The 17,500-nt window shown below is 49.9% G+C and overlaps 1 protein-coding gene across 4 annotated transcripts in view; it reads left to right on the top strand.

The window, feature by feature from the left end:
• abca2 (ATP-binding cassette, sub-family A (ABC1), member 2) overlaps nucleotides 1-17,500 on the top strand; it is a 118,315-nt gene that overhangs the window by 93,766 nt on the left and 7,049 nt on the right. For all 4 annotated transcript variants that reach the window (XM_072432373.1, XM_072432372.1, XM_072432374.1 and 1 more), the window contains exons 44-48: nucleotides 3,179-3,282; nucleotides 3,868-3,960; nucleotides 12,845-12,947; nucleotides 13,297-13,434; nucleotides 16,855-17,061. In XM_072432373.1, the coding sequence (XP_072288474.1) occupies nucleotides 3,179-3,282; nucleotides 3,868-3,960; nucleotides 12,845-12,947; nucleotides 13,297-13,434; nucleotides 16,855-17,061 (645 nt within the window). The remainder of the gene's footprint in view (nucleotides 1-3,178; nucleotides 3,283-3,867; nucleotides 3,961-12,844; nucleotides 12,948-13,296; nucleotides 13,435-16,854; nucleotides 17,062-17,500) is intronic.

Raw genomic sequence — 17,500 nt, 5'->3', positions numbered from 1 at the left:
CTCAGAACACACCTCCGAACACGCCTCAGAACACGCTTCAGAACACGCCTCAGAACACGCTTCAGAACACGCCTCAGAACACGCTTCAGAACACGCCTCAGAACACGCTTCAGAACACGCCTCCAAACACGCTTCAGAACACGCCTCAGAACACGCTTCAGAACACGCCTCAGAACACGCTTCAGAACACGCCTCAGAACACGCTTCAGAACATGGCTCAGAACACACCTCCAAACACGCTTCAGAACACGCTTCAGAACACGCTTCAGAACACGCCTCCGAACACGCCTCAGAACACGCCTCAGAACACGCTTCAGAACACGCTTCAGAACACGCCTCAGAACACGCTTCAGAACATGCCTCAGAACACGCCTCCGAACACTTCTCAGAACACACCTCCGAACACGCCTCAGAACACGCTTCAGAACACGCCTCAGAACACGCTTCAGAACACGCCTCAGAACACGCTTCAGAACACGCCTCAGAACACGCTTCAGAACACGCCTCCAAACACGCTTCAGAACACGCCTCAGAACACGCTTCAGAACACGCCTCAGAACACGCTTCAGAACACGCCTCAGAACACGCCTCAGAACACGCTTCAGAACATGGCTCAGAACACACCTCCAAACACGCTTCAGAACACGCCTCAGAACACGCCTCCGAACACGCCTCAGAACACGTCTCAGAACACGCTTCAGAACACGCCTCCGAACACGCTTCAGAACACGCCTCCGAACACGCTTCAAAACACGCCTCCGAACACGCCTCAGAACACGCCTCCGAACACGCTTCAGAACACGCCTCCGAACACGCCTCAGAACAGGCCTCAGAACACTCTTCAGAACAGGCCTCAGAACACGCTTCAGAACACGCCTCAGAACACGCCTCAGAACACGCTTCAGAAGATGGCTCAGAACACGCCTCCAAACACGCTTCAGAACACACCTCAGAACATGCCTCCGAACACGCTTCAGAACACGCCTCCGAACACGCCTCAGAACACGCCTCAGAACACGCTTCAGAACACGCCTCGGAACACGCCTCTGAACACGCCTCCGAACACGCCTCAGAACACGCTTCAGAACACGCCTCAGAACACGCTTCAGAACACGCCTCAGAACACGCTTCAGGACACGCCTCAGAACACGCCTCAGAACACGCTTCAGAACATGCCTCAGAACACGCCTCCGAACACTTCTCAGAACACACCTCCGAACACGCCTCAGAACACGCTTCAGAACACGCCTCAGAACACGCTTCAGAACACGCCTCAGAACACGCTTCAGAACACGCCTCAGAACACGCTTCAGAACACGCCTCCAAACACGCTTCAGAACACGCCTCAGAACACGCTTCAGAACACGCCTCAGAACACGCTTCAGAACACGCCTCAGAACACGCCTCAGAACACGCTTCAGAACATGGCTCAGAACACACCTCCAAACACGCTTCAGAACACGCTTCAGAACACGCCTCCGAACACGCTTCAGAACACGCCTCCGAACACGCTTCAAAACACGCCTCCGAACACGCCTCAGAACACGCCTCCGAACACGCTTCAGAACACGCCTCCGAACACGCCTCAGAACAGGCCTCAGAACACGCCTCAGAACACGCCTCCGAACACGCTTCAGAACACGCCTCAGAACACGCTTCAGAACAGGCCTCAGAACACGCTTCAGAACATGGCTCAGAACACGCCTCCGAACACGCTTCAGAACACGCCTCAGAACACGCCTCCGAACACGCTTCAGAACACGCCTCAGAAGACGCCTCAGAACACTTCTCAGAACACGCCTCCGAACACGCTTCAGAACACGCTTCAGAACACGCCTCCGAACACGCCTCAGAACACGCCTCAGAACACGCTTCAGAACACGCCTCAGAACACGCCTCAGAACACGCCTCAGAACACGCCTCAGAACACGTCTCAGAACACGCTTCAGAACACGCCTCAGAACACGCCTCAGAACACGCCTCAGAACACGCCTCAGAACACGCCTCAGAACACGCTTCAGAACACACCTCAGAACACGCCTCAGAACACGCTTCAGAACACGCCTCAGAACACGCCTCAGAACACGCCTCAGAACACGCCTCAGAACACGCCTCAGAACACGCTTCAGAACACGCCTCAGAACACGCCTCAGAACACGCCTCAGAACACGCCTCAGAACACGCTTCAGAACACGCCTCAGAACACGCTTCAGAACACGCCTCAGAACACGCCTCAGAACACGCCTCAGAACACGCCTCAGAACATGGCTCAGAACACGCATCAGAACACGCCTCAGAACACGCTTCAGAACACGCCTCCGAACACGCCTCAGAACACGCCTCAGAACACGCTTCAGAACACGCCTCAGAACACGCCTCAGAACACGCCTCAGAACACGCCTCAGAACACGCTTCAGAACACGCCTCAGAACATGGCTCAGAACACGCCTCAGAACACGCTTCAGAACACGCCTCAGAACACGCTTCAGAACACGCCTCAGAACACGCCTCAGAACACGCTTCAGAACACGCCTCAGAACATGGCTCAGAACACGCCTCAGAACACGCTTCAGAACACGCCTCAGAACACGCCTCAGAACACGCCTCAGAACACGTCTCAGAACACGCTTCAGAACACGCCTCAGAACACGCTTCAGAACACGCCTCAGAACACGCCTCAGAACACGCCTCAGAACACGCCTCAGAACACGCCTCAGAACACGCCTCAGAACACGCCTCAGAACACGCCTCAGAACACGCTTCAGAACACGCCTCAGAACACGCTTCAGAACACACCTCAGAACACGCCTCAGAACACGCCTCAGAACACGCTTCAGAACACGCCTCAGAACACGCCTCAGAACACGCTTCAGAACACGCCTCAGAACACGCCTCAGAACACGCCTCAGAACACGCTTCAGAACACGCCTCAGAACACGCTTCAGAACACACCTCAGAACACGCCTCAGAACACGCCTCAGAACACGTCTCAGAACACGCCTCAGAACACGCCTCAGAACACGCTTCAGAACACGCCTCAGAACACGCCTCAGAACACGCTTCAGAACACGCTTCAGAACATGCCTCAGAACATGCCCCCTGAAGGACGCCCCCTGGAGGACGCTCTCATGTGACACGCCCCCTGGAGGAGGCTCACACTATGTCCTGTGTGTCTCAGGACGAGCCCACCACGGGGATGGACCCTAAAGCTCGCAGGTTTCTCTGGGACCTCATCCTCGACATCATCAAAACGGGACGTTCTGTCGTGCTGACGTCACACAGGTGAGTCCTGGTGGTCACTCGGTGCTACTGCACGCCACACTGAGTCCTGGTGGTCACTCGGTGCTACTGCACGCCACACTGAGTCCTGGTGGTCACTCGGTGCTACTGCACGCCACACTGTAAAACAAACTGCTGACACTGGAACATGTGTAACTACAGAGACATGTATAATTAATAATAACCATCTTTTTAGTGTTCAACAGTCAAAATAATTTCTACTTAACACTTTTTAAACACGTTAAAATAAAGGTGTAAATCTGAGACTGAAACTTCAGAGAGAATTAATTATTAATTAAGGACATTTAGATGTTTGGAGCTCACGTCCTCATGTAGTACACAGTAAGTACAGGTAGTACACAGTAAGTACAGGTAGTACACAGTAAGTACAGGTAGTACACAGTAAGTACAGGTAGTAAACAGTAAGTACAGGTAGTACACAGTAAGTACAGGTAGTACACAGTAAGTACAGATAGTACACAGTAAGTACAGATAGTACACAGTAAGTACAGATAGTACACAGTAAGTACAGGTACAGGTTTGTAGTACATTTAGTATATTGTGTTAATGACATACGTGTGTGTTCAGTATGGAGGAGTGTGAGGCCCTCTGCACACGGCTCGGAATCATGGTCAACGGACGCTTCAAGTGTTTGGGAAGCATCCAGCACCTGAAGAACAGGTAAAGTCCTGCTTTAGTCCTGCTTTAGTCCTGCTTTAGTCCCCCTTTAGTCCCTCTTTAGTCCCTCTTTAGTCCCTCTTTAGCCCTCTCTTTAGTCCCTCTTTAGTCCCTCTTTAGTCCCTCTTTAGTCCCTCTTTAGTCCCTCTTTAGTCCCTCTTTAGCCCTCTCTTTAGTCCCTCTTTAGTCCCTCTTTAGTCCCTCTTTAGTCCCTCTTTAGCCCTCTCTTTAGTCCCTCTTTAGTCCCTCTTTAGCCCTCTCTTTAGCCCTCTCTTTAGTCCCTCTTTAGTCCCTCTTTAGTCCCTCTTTAGTCCCTCTTTAGTCCCTCTGTAGTCCCTCTTTAGTCCCTCTTTAGTCCCTCTGTAGTCCCTCTTTAGTCCCTCTGTAGTCCCTCTTTAGTCCCTCTGTAGTCCCTCTTTAGTCCCTCTTTAGTCCCTCTTTAGTCCCTCTGTAGTCCCTCTGTAGTCCCTCTGTAGTCCCTCTTTAGTCCCTCTTTAGTCCCTCTGTAGTCCCTCTTTAGTCCCTCTGTAGTCCCTCTGTAGTCCCTCTTTAGTCCCTCTGTAGTCCCTCTGTAGTCCCTCTTTAGTCCCCCTTTAGTCCCTCTTTAGTCCCCCTTTAGTCCCTCTTTAGTCCCTCTGTAGTCCCTCTTTAGTCCCTCTGTAGTCCCTCTTTAGTCCCTCTGTAGTCCCTCTTTAGTCCCCCTTTAGTCCCTCTTTAGTCCCTCTTTAGTCCCTCTTTAGTCCCTCTTTAGTCCCTCTGTAGTCCCTCTGTAGTCCCTCTTTAGTCCCCCTTTAGTCCCTCTTTAGTCCCTCTTTAGTCCCTCTGTAGTCCCTCTGTAGTCCCTCTTTAGTCCCCCTTTAGTCCCTCTTTAGTCCCCCTTTAGTCCCTCTTTAGTCCCTCTGTAGTCCCTCTTTAGTCCCTCTGTAGTCCCTCTTTAGTCCCTCTGTAGTCCCTCTTTAGTCCCTCTTTAGTCCCTCTTTAGTCCCTCTTTAGTCCCTCTTTACTCCTGCTTTAGTCCCTCTTTAGTCCCTCTTTAGTCCCTCTTTAGTCCCTCTGTAGTCCCTCTTTAGTCCCTCTTTAGTCCCTCTGTAGTCCCTCTTTAGTCCCTCTTTAGTCCCTCTTTAGCCCTCTCTTTAGTCCCTCTTTAGTCCCTCTTTAGTCCCTCTTTAGTCCCTCTTTAGTCCCTCTGTAGTCCCTCTTTAGTCCCTCTGTAGTCCCTCTTTAGTCCCTGTTTAGCCCTCTCTTTAGTCCCTCTTTAGTCCCTCTTTAGTCCCTCTGTAGTCCCTCTTTAGTCCCTCTTTAGTCCCTCTTTAGCCCTCTCTTTAGTCCCTCTTTAGTCCCTCTTTAGTCCAGCTTTTGTCCCTCTTTAGTCCCTCTTTAGTCCAGCTTTTGTCCCTCTTTAGTCCCTCTTTAGTCCCTCTTTAGTCCCTCTTTAGTCCTGCTTTAGTCCCTCTTTAGTCCTGCTTCAGTCCCTCTTTAGTCCCTCTTTAGTCCCTGTTTACTCCTGCTTTAGTCCCTCTTTAGTCCCTCTTTAGTCCCTCTTTAGTCCCTCTTTAGTCCAGCTTTAGTCCCTCTTTAGTCCCTCTTTAGTCCAGCTTTAGTCCCTCTTTAGTCCCTCTTTAGTCCCTCTTTACTCCTGCTTTAGTCCCTCTTTAGTCCCTCTTTAATCCCTCTTTAGTCCCGCTTTAGTCCCTCTTTAGTCCCTCTTTAGTCCCTCTTTAGTCCCTCATTAGTCCCTCTTTACTCCTGCTTTAGTCCCTCTTTAGTCCCTCTTTAGTCCCTCTTTAGTCCCTCTTTAGTCCCTCTTTACTCCTGCTTTAGTCCCTCTTTAGTCCCTCTTTAGTCCCTCTTTAGTCCCTCTTTAGTCCTGCTTTAGTCCCTCTGTAGTCCCTCTGTAGTCCCTCTGTAGTCCCTCTTTAGTCCCTCTTTAGCCCCTCTTTAGTCCCTCTGTAGTCCCTCTGTAGTCCCTCTTTAGTCCCTCTTTAGTCCCTCTTTAGTCCCTCTTTAGTCCCTCTTTAGTCCCGCTTTAGTCCCGCTTTAGTCCCTCTTTAGTCCCTCTTTAGTCCCTCTTTAGTCCCTCTTTAGTCCTGCTTTAGTCCCTCTTTAGTCCCTCTTTAGTCCCTCTTTAGTCCCGCTTTAGTCCCTCTTTACTCCTGCTTTAGTCCCTCTTTAGTCCCTCTTTAGTCCCTCTTTAGTCCCTCTTTAGTCCCTCTTTAGTCCTGCTTTAGTCCCTCTGTAGTCCCTCTGTAGTCCCTCTGTAGTCCCTCTTTAGTCCCTCTTTAGTCCCTCTGTAGTCCCTCTTTAGTCCCTCTTTAGTCCCTCTGTAGTCCCTCTTTAGTCCCTCTTTAGTCCGCTCTTTAGTCCCTCTTTAGTCCCTCTTTAGTCCCGCTTTAGTCCCTCTTTAGTCCCTCTTTAGTCCCTCTTTAGTCCCTCTTTAGTCCCTCTTTACTCCTACTTTAGTCCCTCTTTAGTCCCTCTTTAGTCCCGCTTTAGTCCCTCTTTAGTCCCTCTGTAGTCCCTCTTTAGTCCCTCTTTAGTCCCTCTGTAGTCCCTCTTTAGTCCCTCTTTAGTCCCTCTTTAGCCCTCTCTTTAGTCCCTCTTTAGTCCCTCTTTAGTCCCTCTTTAGTCCCTCTTTAGTCCCTCTGTAGTCCCTCTTTAGTCCCTCTTTAGCCCTCTCTTTAGTCCCTCTTTAGTCCCTCTTTAGTCCCTCTGTAGTCCCTCTTTAGTCCCTCTTTAGTCCCTCTGTAGTCCCTCTTTAGTCCCTCTTTAGTCCCTCTTTAGTCCCTCTTTAGTCCCTCTTTAGCCCTCTCTTTAGTCCCTCTTTAGTCCCTCTTTAGTCCCTCTTTAGTCCCTCTTTAGTCCTCTTTAGTCCCTCTGTAGTCCCTCTTTTTTCCCTCTTTAGTCCCTCTTTAGTCCCTCTTTAGTCCCTCTTTAGTCCCTCTTTAGTCCCTCTGTAGTCCCTCTTTAGTCCCTCTTTAGTCCCTCTGTAGTCCCTCTGTAGTCCCTCTTTAGTCCCTCTTTAGTCCCTCTTTAGTCCCTCTTTAGTCCCTCTGTAGTCCCTCTTTTTTCCCTCTTTAGTCCCTCTTTAGTCCCTCTTTAGCCCTCTCTTTAGTCCCTCTTTAGTCCCTCTTTAGTCCCTCTGTAGTCCCTCTTTAGTCCCTCTTTAGTCCCTCTTTAGTCCCTCTGTAGTCCCTCTTTAGTCCCTCTTTAGTCCCTCTTTAGCCCTCTCTTTAGTCCCTCTTTAGTCCCTCTTTAGTCCCTCTTTAGTCCCTCTTTAGTCCTTCGGTAGTCCCTCTTTAGTCCCTCTGTAGTCCCTCTTTAGTCCCTCTTTAGTCCCTCTGTAGTCCCTCTTTAGTCCCTCTTTAGCCCTCTCTTTAGTCCCTCTTTAGTCCCTCTTTAGTCCCTCTTTAGTCCCTCTTTAGTCCCTCTGTAGTCCCTCTTTAGTCCCTCTTTAGTCCCTCTGTAGTCCCTCTTTAGTCCCTCTTTAGTCCCTCTTTAGCCCTCTCTTTAGTCCCTCTTTAGTCCCTCTGTAGTCCCTCTTTAGTCCCTCTTTAGTCCCTCTGTAGTCCCTCTTTAGTCCCTCTGTAGTCCCTCTGTAGTCCCTCTTTAGTCCCTCTTTAGCCCTCTCTTTAGTCCCTCTTTAGTCCCTCTTTAGTCCCTCTTTAGTCCCTCTGTAGTCCCTCTTTAGTCCCTCTGTAGTCCCTCTTTAGTCCCTCTTTAGTCCCTCTGTAGTCCCTCTTTAGTCCCTCTTTAGTCCCTCTTTAGCCCTCTCTTTAGTCCCTCTGTAGTCCCTCTTTAGTCCCTCTTTAGTCCCTCTTTAGCCTTCTCTTTAGTCCCTCTTTAGTCCCTCTTTAGTCCCTCTGTAGTCCCTCTTTAGTCCCTCTTTAGTCCCTCTGTAGTCCCTCTTTAGTCCCTCTGTAGTCCCTCTTTAGTCCCTCTTTAGTCCCTCTTTAGCCCTCTCTTTAGTCCCTCTTTAGTCCCTCTTTAGTCCCTCTTTAGTCCCTCTGTAGTCCCTCTTTAGTCCCTCTGTAGTCCCTCTTTAGTCCCTCTGTAGTCCCTCTTTAGTCCCTCTTTAGTCCCTCTTTAGCCCTCTCTTTAGTCCCTCTTTAGTCCCTCTGTAGTCCCTCTTTAGTCCCTCTTTAGTCCCTCTGTAGTCCCTCTTTAGTCCCTCTGTAGTCCCTCTTTAGTCCCTCTGTAGTCCCTCTGTAGTCCCTCTTTAGTCCCCCTTTAGTCCCTCTTTAGTCCCTCTTTAGTCCCTCTGTAGTCCCTCTGTAGTCCCTCTTTAGTGCCCCTTTAGTCCCTCTTTAGTCCCTCTTTAGTCCCTCTTTAGTCCCTCTTTAGTCCCTCTTTAGCCCTCTCTTTAGTCCCTCTTTAGTCCCTCTTTAGTCCCTCTTTAGCCCTCTCTTTAGTCCCTCTTTAGTCCCTCTTTAGTCCCTCTTTAGTCCCTCTTTAGTCCCTCTTTAGCCCTCTCTTTAGTCCCTCTTTAGTCCCTCTTTAGTCCCTCTTTAGTCCCTCTGTAGTCCCTCTTTAGTCCCTCTTTAGTCCCTCTGTAGTCCCTCTTTAGTCCCTCTTTAGTCCCTCTGTAGTCCCTCTTTAGTCCCTCTTTAGCCCTCTCTTTAGTCCCTCTTTAGTCCCTCTTTAGTCCCTCTGTAGTCCCTCTTTAGTCCCTCTGTAGTCCCTCTTTAGTCCCTCTGTAGTCCCTCTTTAGTCCCTCTGTAGTCCCTCTTTAGTCCCTCTTTAGTCCCTCTTTAGCCCTCTCTTTAGTCCCTCTTTAGTCCCTCTTTAGTCCCTCTTTAGTCCCTCTTTAGTCCCTCTGTAGTCCCTCTTTAGTCCCTCTTTAGTCCCTCTGTAGTCCCTCTTTAGTCCCTCTTTAGCCCTCTCTTTAGTCCCTCTTTAGTCCCTCTTTAGTCCCTCTTTAGTCCCTCTTTAGTCCCTCTTTAGTCCCTCTGTAGTCCCTCTTTAGTCCCTCTTTAGTCCCTCTTTAGCCCTCTCTTTAGTCCCTCTTTAGTCCCTCTTTAGTCCCTCTTTAGTCCCTCTGTAGTCCCTCTTTAGTCCCTCTTTAGTCCCTCTGTAGTCCCTCTTTAGTCCCTCTTTAGCCCTCTCTTTAGTCCCTCTTTAGTCCCTCTTTAGTCCCTCTTTAGTCCCTCTTTAGTCCCTCTTTAGTCCCTCTTTAGTCCCTCTTTAGCCCTCTCTTTAGTCCCTCTTTTGTCCCTCTTTAGTCCCTCTTTAGTCCCTCTGTAGTCCCTCTTTAGTCCCTCTTTAGTCCCTCTTTAGTCCCTCTTTAGTCCCTCTTTAGCCCTCTCTTTAGTCCCTCTTTAGTCCCTCTTTAGTCCCTCTTTAGTCCCTCTTTAGTCCCTCTGTAGTCCCTCTTTAGTCCCTCTTTAGTCCCTCTGTAGTCCCTCTTTAGTCCCTCTTTAGTCCCTCTTTAGTCCCTCTTTAGTCCCTCTGTAGTCCCTCTTTAGTCCCTCTTTAGTCCCTCTTTAGCCCTCTCTTTAGTCCCTCTTTAGTCCCTCTTTAGTCCCTCTTTAGTCCCTCTGTAGTCCCTCTTTAGTCCCTCTGTAGTCCCTCTTTAGTCCCTCTGTAGTCCCTCTTTAGTCCCTCTTTAGTCCCTCTTTAGCCCTCTCTTTAGTCCCTCTTTAGTCCCTCTTTAGTCCCTCTTTAGTCCCTCTGTAGTCCCTCTTTAGTCCCTCTTTAGTCCCTCTTTAGTCCCTCTTTAGTCCCTCTGTAGTCCCTCTTTAGTCCCTCTTTAGTCCCTCTGTAGTCCCTCTTTAGTCCCTCTTTAGTCCCTCTTTAGTCCCTCTTTAGCCCTCTCTTTAGTCCCTCTTTAGTCCCTCTTTAGTCCCTCTTTAGTCCCTCTTTAGTCCCCCTTTAGTCCCTCTTTAGTCCCTCTGTAGTCCCTCTGTAGTCCCTCTTTAGTCCCCCTTTAGTCCCTCTTTAGTCCCTCTTTAGTCCCTCTTTAGTCCCTCTTTAGTCCCTCTTTAGCCCTCTCTTTAGTCCCTCTTTAGTCCCTCTTTAGTCCCTCTTTAGTCCCTCTTTAGTCCCTCTTTAGCCCTCTCTTTAGTCCCTCTTTAGTCCCTCTTTAGTCCCTCTTTAGTCCCTCTTTAGTCCCTCTTTAGCCCTCTCTTTAGTCCCTCTTTAGTCCCTCTTTAGTCCCTCTTTAGCCCTCTCTTTAGTCCCTCTTTAGTCCCTCTTTTGCCCTCTCTTTAGCCCTCTCTTTAGTCCCTCTTTAGTCCCTCTTTAGTCCCTCTGTAGTCCCTCTTTAGTCCCTCTTTAGTCCCTCTGTAGTCCCTCTTTAGTCCCTCTGTAGTCCCTCTTTAGTCCCTCTTTAGTCCCTCTTTAGTCCCTCTGTAGTCCCTCTTTAGTCCCTCTGTAGTCCCTCTGTAGTCCCTCTTTAGTCCCCCTTTAGTCCCTCTTTAGTCCCTCTTTAGTCCCTCTGTAGTCCCTCTGTAGTCCCTCTTTAGTCCCCCTTTAGTCCCTCTTTAGTCCCCCTTTAGTCCCTCTTTAGTCCCTCTGTAGTCCCTCTTTAGTCCCTCTTTAGTCCCTCTGTAGTCCCTCTTTAGCCCTCTCTTTAGTCCCTCTTTAGTCCCTCTTTAGTCCCTCTTTAGTCCCTCTTTAGTCCCTCTGTAGTCCCTCTTTAGTCCCTCTTTAGTCCCTCTTTAGTCCCTCTTTAGTCCCTCTGTAGTCCCTCTTTAGTCCCCCTTTAGTCCCTCTTTAGTCCCCCTTTAGTCCCTCTTTAGTCCCTCTGTAGTCCCTCTTTAGTCCCTCTTTAGTCCCTCTTTAGTCCCTCTTTAGCCCTCTCTTTAGTCCCTCTTTAGTCCCTCTTTAGTCCCTCTTTAGTCCCTCTTTAGTCCCCCTTTAGTCCCTCTTTAGTCCCTCTGTAGTCCCTCTGTAGTCCCTCTTTAGTCCCCCTTTAGTCCCCCTTTAGTCCCTCTTTAGTCCCTCTTTAGTCCCTCTTTAGTCCCTCTTTAGCCCTCTCTTTAGTCCCTCTTTAGTCCCTCTTTAGTCCCTCTTTAGTCCCTCTTTAGCCCTCTCTTTAGTCCCTCTTTAGTCCCTCTTTAGCCCTCTCTTTAGTCCCTCTTTAGTCCCTCTTTAGTCCCTCTTTAGTCCCTCTTTAGTCCCTCTTTAGTCCCTCTTTAGCCCTCTCTTTAGTCCCTCTTTAGTCCCTCTTTAGCCCTCTCTTTAGTCCCTCTTTAGTCCCTCTTTTGCCCTCTCTTTAGCCCTCTCTTTAGTCCCTCTTTAGTCCCTCTTTAGTCCCTCTTTAGTCCCTCTGTAGTCCCTCTTTAGTCCCTCTTTAGTCCCTCTGTAGTCCCTCTTTAGTCCCTCTGTAGTCCCTCTTTAGTCCCTCTGTAGTCCCTCTTTAGTCCCTCTGTAGTCCCTCTTTAGTCCCTCTTTAGTCCCTCTTTAGTCCCTCTGTAGTCCCTCTGTTGTCCCTCTGTAGTCCCTCTTTAGTCCCCCTTTAGTCCCTCTTTAGTCCCTCTTTAGTCCCTCTGTAGTCCCTCTGTAGTCCCTCTTTAGTCCCCCTTTAGTCCCTCTTTAGTCCCCCTTTAGTCCCTCTTTAGTCCCTCTGTAGTCCCTCTTTAGTCCCTCTGTAGTCCCTCTTTAGTCCCTCTGTAGTCCCTCTGTAGTCCCTCTTTAGTCCCCCTTTAGTCCCTCTTTAGTCCCTCTTTAGTCCCTCTTTAGTCCCTCTTTAGTCCCTCTGTAGTCCCTCTGTAGTCCCTCTGTAGTCCCCCTTTAGTCCCTCTTTAGTCCCTCTTTAGTCCCTCTGTAGTCCCTCTGTAGTCCCTCTTTAGTCCCCCTTTAGTCCCTCTTTAGTCCCCCTTTAGTCCCTCTTTAGTCCCTCTGTAGTCCCTCTTTAGTCCCTCTGTAGTCCCTCTTTAGTCCCTCTGTAGTCCCTCTGTAGTCCCTCTTTAGTCCCCCTTTAGTCCCTCTTTAGTCCCTCTTTAGTCCCTCTTTAGTCCCTCTGTAGTCCCTCTGTAGTCCCTCTTTAGTCCCCCTTTAGTCCCTCTTTAGTCCCTCTTTAGTCCCTCTTTAGTCCCCCTTTAGTCCCTCTTTAGTCCCTCTTTAGTCCCTCTGTAGTCCCTCTTTAGTCCCTCTGTAGTCCCTCTGTAGTCCCTCTTTAGTCCCCCTTTAGTCCCTCTTTAGTCCCTCTTTAGTCCCTCTTTAGTCCCTCTATAGTCCCTCTGTAGTCCCTCTTTAGTCCCCCTTTAGTCCCTCTTTAGTCCCTCTTTAGTCCCTCTGTAGTCCCTCTGTAGTCCCTCTTTAGTCCCCCTTTAGTCCCTCTTTAGTCCCTCTGTAGTCCCTCTTTAGTCCCTCTGTAGTCCCTCTTTAGTCCCTCTGTAGTCCCTCTGTAGTCCCTCTGTAGTCCCCCTTTAGTCCCTCTTTAGTCCCTCTTTAGTCCCTCTTTAGTCCCTCTTTAGTCCCTCTTTAGTCCCTCTGTAGTCCCTCTGTAGTCCCTCTTTAGTCCCCCTTTAGTCCCTCTTTAGTCCCTCTGTAGTCCTTCTGTAGTCCCTCTTTAGTCCCCCTTTAGTCCCTCTTTAGTCCCCCTTTAGTCCCTCTTTAGTCCCTCTGTAGTCCCTCTTTAGTCCCTCTGTAGTCCCTCTTTAGTCCCTCTTTAGTCCCTCTGTAGTCCCTCTGTAGTCCCTCTTTAGTCCCCCTTTAGTCCCTCTTTAGTCCCCCTTTAGTCCCTCGTTAGTCCCTCTGTAGTCCCTCTTTAGTCCCTCTGTAGTCCCTCTTTAGTCCCTCTGTAGTCCCTCTTTAGTCCCCCTTTAGTCCCTCTTTAGTCCCTCTGTAGTCCCTCTTTAGTCCCTCTGTAGTCCCTCTTTAGTCCCTCTGTAGTCCCTCTTTAGTCCCTCTTTAGTCCCTCTTTAGTCCTGGTCTCTTCTCTCAGGTTCGGTGATGGTTACACAATCACTGTCAGGACCAAATCCAGCTCAAATGTGAAAGAAGTCGTTCGATTCTTCAACAGGAACTTCCCTGAGGCTCAACTCAAGGTAAATGTACTGCACACCTGACCCCTGACCCCTGACCCGGGCTCTGGTCCTGACCCCTGACCCCTGACCCGGGCTCTGGTCCTGACCCCTGACCCCTGACCTGGGCTCTGGTCCTGACCCCTGACCTGGGCTCTGGTCCTGACCCCTGACCCGGGCTCTGGTCCTGACCCCTGACCTGGGCTCTGGTCCTGACCCCTGACCCGGGCTCTGGTCCTGACCCCTGACCTGGGCTCTGGTCCTGACCCCTGACCTGGGCTCTGGTCCTGACCCCTGACCCGGGCTCTGGTCCTGACCCCTGACCCCTGACCCGGGCTCTGGTCCTGACCCCTGACCCCTGCTTCTGTTGCAGGAGCGACATCACACTAAAGTCCAGTTCCAGCTCAAGTCCGAGTTCTTGTCTCTGGCTCAGGTTTTCAGTAAAATGCAGCGAGTCGTGGATTTACTCAAGATCCAGGACTTTTCTGTGAGCCAGACCACTCTGGACAACGTGAGTCCTACACCAGGACTAAAGAGGGACTACACCAGGACTAAAGAGGGACTACACCAGGACTAAAGAGGGACTACACCAGGACTAAAGAGGGACTACACCAGGACTAAAGAGGGACTACACCAGGACTAAAGAGGGACTACACCAGGACTAAAGAGGGACTACACCAGGACTAAAGAGGGACTACACCAGGACTAAAGAGGGACTAAAGAGGGACTAAAGAGGGACTACACCAGGACTAAAGCAGGACTAAAGAGGGACTACACCAGGACTAAAGAGGGACTAAAGAGGGACTAAAGAGGGACTACACCAGGACTAAAGAGGGACTACACCAGGACTAAAGCAGGACTAAAGAGGGACTACACCAGGACTAAAGAGGGACTACACCAGGACTAAAGAGGGACTAAAGAGGGACTAAAGAGGGACTACACCAGGACTAAAGCAGGACTAAAGAGGGACTACACCAGGACTAAAGAGGGACTACACCAGGACTAAAGAGGGACTACACCAGGACTAAAGAGGGACTAAAGAGGGACTAAAGAGGGACTAAAGAGGGACTACACCAGGACTAAAGAGGGACTAAAGAGGGACTACACCAGGACTAAAGAGGGACTAAAGAGGGACTAAAGAGGGACTACACCAGGACTAAAGAGGGACTAAAGAGGGACTACACCAGGACTAAAGAGGGACTAAAGAGGGACTAAAGAGGGACTACACCAGGACTAAAGAGGGACTACACCAGGACTAAAGAGGGACTACACCAGGACTAAAGAGGGACTAAAGAGGGACTACACCAGGACTAAAGAGGGACTACACCAGGACTAAAGAGGGACTACACCAGGACTAAAGAGGGACTAAAGAGGGACTACACCAGGACTAAAGAGGGACTAAAGAGGGACTAAAGAGGGACTACACCAGGACTAAAGAGGGACTACACCAGGACTAAAGAGGGACTAAAGAGGGACTAAAGAGGGACTACACCAGGACTAAAGCAGGACTAAAGAGGGACTACACCAGGACTAAAGAGGGACTACACCAGGACTAAAGAGGGACTAAAGAGGGACTAAAGAGGGACTACACCAGGACTAAAGAGGGACTAAAGAGGGACTACACCAGGACTAAAGAGGGACTAAAGAGGGACTAAAGAGGGACTACACCAGGACTAAAGAGGGACTAAAGAGGGACTACACCAGGACTAAAGAGGGACTAAAGAGGGACTACACCAGGACTAAAGAGGGACTACACCAGGACTAAAGAGGGACTACACCAGGACTAAAGAGGGACTAAAGAGGGACTACAGAGGGACTAAAGAGGGACTAAAGAGGGACTACACCAGGACTAAAGAGGGACTACACCAGGACTAAAGAGGGACTAAAGAGGGACTAAAGAGGGACTACACCAGGACTAAAGCAGGACTAAAGAGGGACTACACCAGGACTAAAGAGGGACTACACCAGGACTAAAGAGGGACTACACCAGGACTAAAGAGGGACTAAAGAGGGACTACACCAGGACTAAAGAGGGACTAAAGAGGGACTACACCAGGACTAAAGAGGGACTAAAGAGGGACTAAAGAGGGACTACACCAGGACTAAAGAGGGACTACACCAGGACTAAAGAGGGACTACACCAGGACTAAAGAGGGACTAAAGAGGGACTACACCAGGACTAAAGAGGGACTAAACCAGGACTAAAGAGGGACTAAAGAGGGACTAAAGAGGGACTACACCAGGACTAAAGCAGGACTAAAGAGGGACTACACCAGGACTAAAGAGGGACTACACCAGGACTAAAGAGGGACTACACCAGGACTAAAGAGGGACTAAAGAGGGACTAAAGAGGGACTACACCAGGACTAAAGAGGGACTAAAGAGGGACTACACCAGGACTAAAGAGGGACTAAAGAGGGACTAAAGAGGGACTACACCAGGACTAAAGAGGGACTAAAGAGGGACTACACCAGGACTAAAGAGGGACTAAAGAGGGACTACACCAGGACTAAAGAGGGACTACACCAGGACTAAAGAGGGACTACACCAGGACTAAAGAGGGACTAAAGAGGGACTACACCAGGACTAAAGAGGGACTACACCAGGACTAAAGAGGGACTAAAGAGGGACTAAAGAGGGACTACACCAGGACTAAAGCAGGACTAAAGAGGGACTACACCAGGACTAAAGAGGGACTACACCAGGACTAAAGAGGGACTACACCAGGACTAAAGAGGGACTAAAGAGGGACTAAAGAGGGACTACACCAGGACTAAAGAGGGACTAAAGAGGGACTAAAGAGGGACTACACCAGGACTAAAGAGGGACTAAAGAGGGACTAAAGAGGGACTACACCAGGACTAAAGCAGGACTAAAGAGGGACTACACCAGGACTAAAGAGGGACTACACCAGGACTAAAGAGGGACTAAAGAGGGACTACACCAGGACTAAAGAGGGACTACACCAGGACTAAAGAGGGACTAAAGAGGGACTAAAGAGGGACTACACCAGGACTAAAGCAGGACTAAAGAGGGACTACACCAGGACTAAAGAGGGACTACACCAGGACTAAAGAGGGACTAAAGAGGGACTAAAGAGGGACTAAAGAGGGACTAAAGAGGGACTACACCAGGACTAAAGCAGGACTAAAGAGGGACTACACCAGGACTAAAGAGGGACTACACCAGGACTAAAGAGGGACTACACCAGGACTAAAGAGGGACTAAAGAGGGACTAAAGAGGGACTACACCAGGACTAAAGAGGGACTAAAGAGGGACTACACCAGGACTAAAGAGGGACTAAAGAGGGACTAAAGAGGGACTAAAGAGGGACTAAACCAGGACTAAAGCAGGACTAAAGCAGGACTAAAGCAGGACTAAAGCAGGACTACACCAGGACTAAAGCAGCACTAAACCAGGACTAAACCAGGACTAAAGCAGGACTACACCAGGACTAAAGCAGGACTAAACCAGGACTAAACCAGGACTAAACCAGGACTAAAGCAGGACTAAAGCAGGACTAAAGCAGGACTAAAGCAGGTCTAAAGCAGGTCTAAAGCAGGTCTAAAGCAGGTCTAAAGCAGGACTAAAGCGGGTCTAAAGCAGGACTAAAGCAGGACTAAAGCAGGTCTAAAGCAGGTCTAAAGCAGGTCTAAAGCAGGACTAAAGCGGGTCTAAAGCAGGACTAAAGCAGGTCTAAACCAGGACTAAAGCAGGACTAAAGCAGGACTAAAGCAGGTCCAAACCAGGACTAAAGCTGGTCTAAAGCAGGTCTAAAGCAGGTCTAAAGCAGGTCTAAAGCAGGACTAAAGCAGGTCTAAAGCAGGACTAAACCAGGACTAAAGCAGGACTAAATCAGGACTAAAGCAGGACTAAACCAGGACTAAACCAGGACTAACCAGCGTTTGATACCTTTGACCTGTGCCTCAGGTGTTTGTGAACTTTGCGAAGCAGCAGAGCGACGCCCTGGAGCAGCAGCAGGAGGTGGCGCCCCCCTCTGGAGGACAGTCGCCTCTGCAGAGGATCCTGAGCCTGTTGAAGTCTCGCTCGGTTCAGACTGAACTGTCGGCTCTGATCAGCGACGCCCCAGAAGAACTCAGCGACGACGAGGGCCTCATCAGCTTCGAGGAGGAGCGGGTCAGTCCGGGCGGGGTCCGGGCGGGGTCTGGGCGGGGTCCGGGCGGGGTCCGGGCGGGGTCTGGGCGGGGTCTGGGCGGGGTCCGGGCGGGGAATATAGCTAGGACGTTTCTTACATTTAAAGTCTTCAATTCAATTTCTTTCTGTTACTCCTGAACTCACGACAGCAGTGAAGAGACTCAGAGAACTAAATAGTAAATATAATTTGATAGAATAAGTGTTTATCAGAGGACAGAGCTCATACTTTCCTCCGGAGTTGCTGCTAGGGCAGCAGAGCTGAAACTGTAGCTTTATATTTCTGTTCCTAACTGGCCTGACCATAAGTAATTTCAAAGAGGAACGTTTTAAGTCTGGACTTAAATAAAGAGACTGTGTCAGCAGATTTAACATGGACATGAGCTCTACCTCCTACCGTGCTTTTAGAGACTCTTGGGACCAC

Source organism: Eucyclogobius newberryi, unplaced genomic scaffold (assembly GCF_026437365.1).
Source record: "Eucyclogobius newberryi isolate DKJ021-1_F unplaced genomic scaffold, fEucNew1.0.hap1 SCAF_6, whole genome shotgun sequence".
Classification (NCBI taxonomy): domain Eukaryota; kingdom Metazoa; phylum Chordata; class Actinopteri; order Gobiiformes; family Gobiidae; genus Eucyclogobius; species Eucyclogobius newberryi.
The sequence above is the reverse complement of the archived record's forward strand: the minus strand, read 5'-3'. Positions and strand labels throughout refer to the sequence as shown.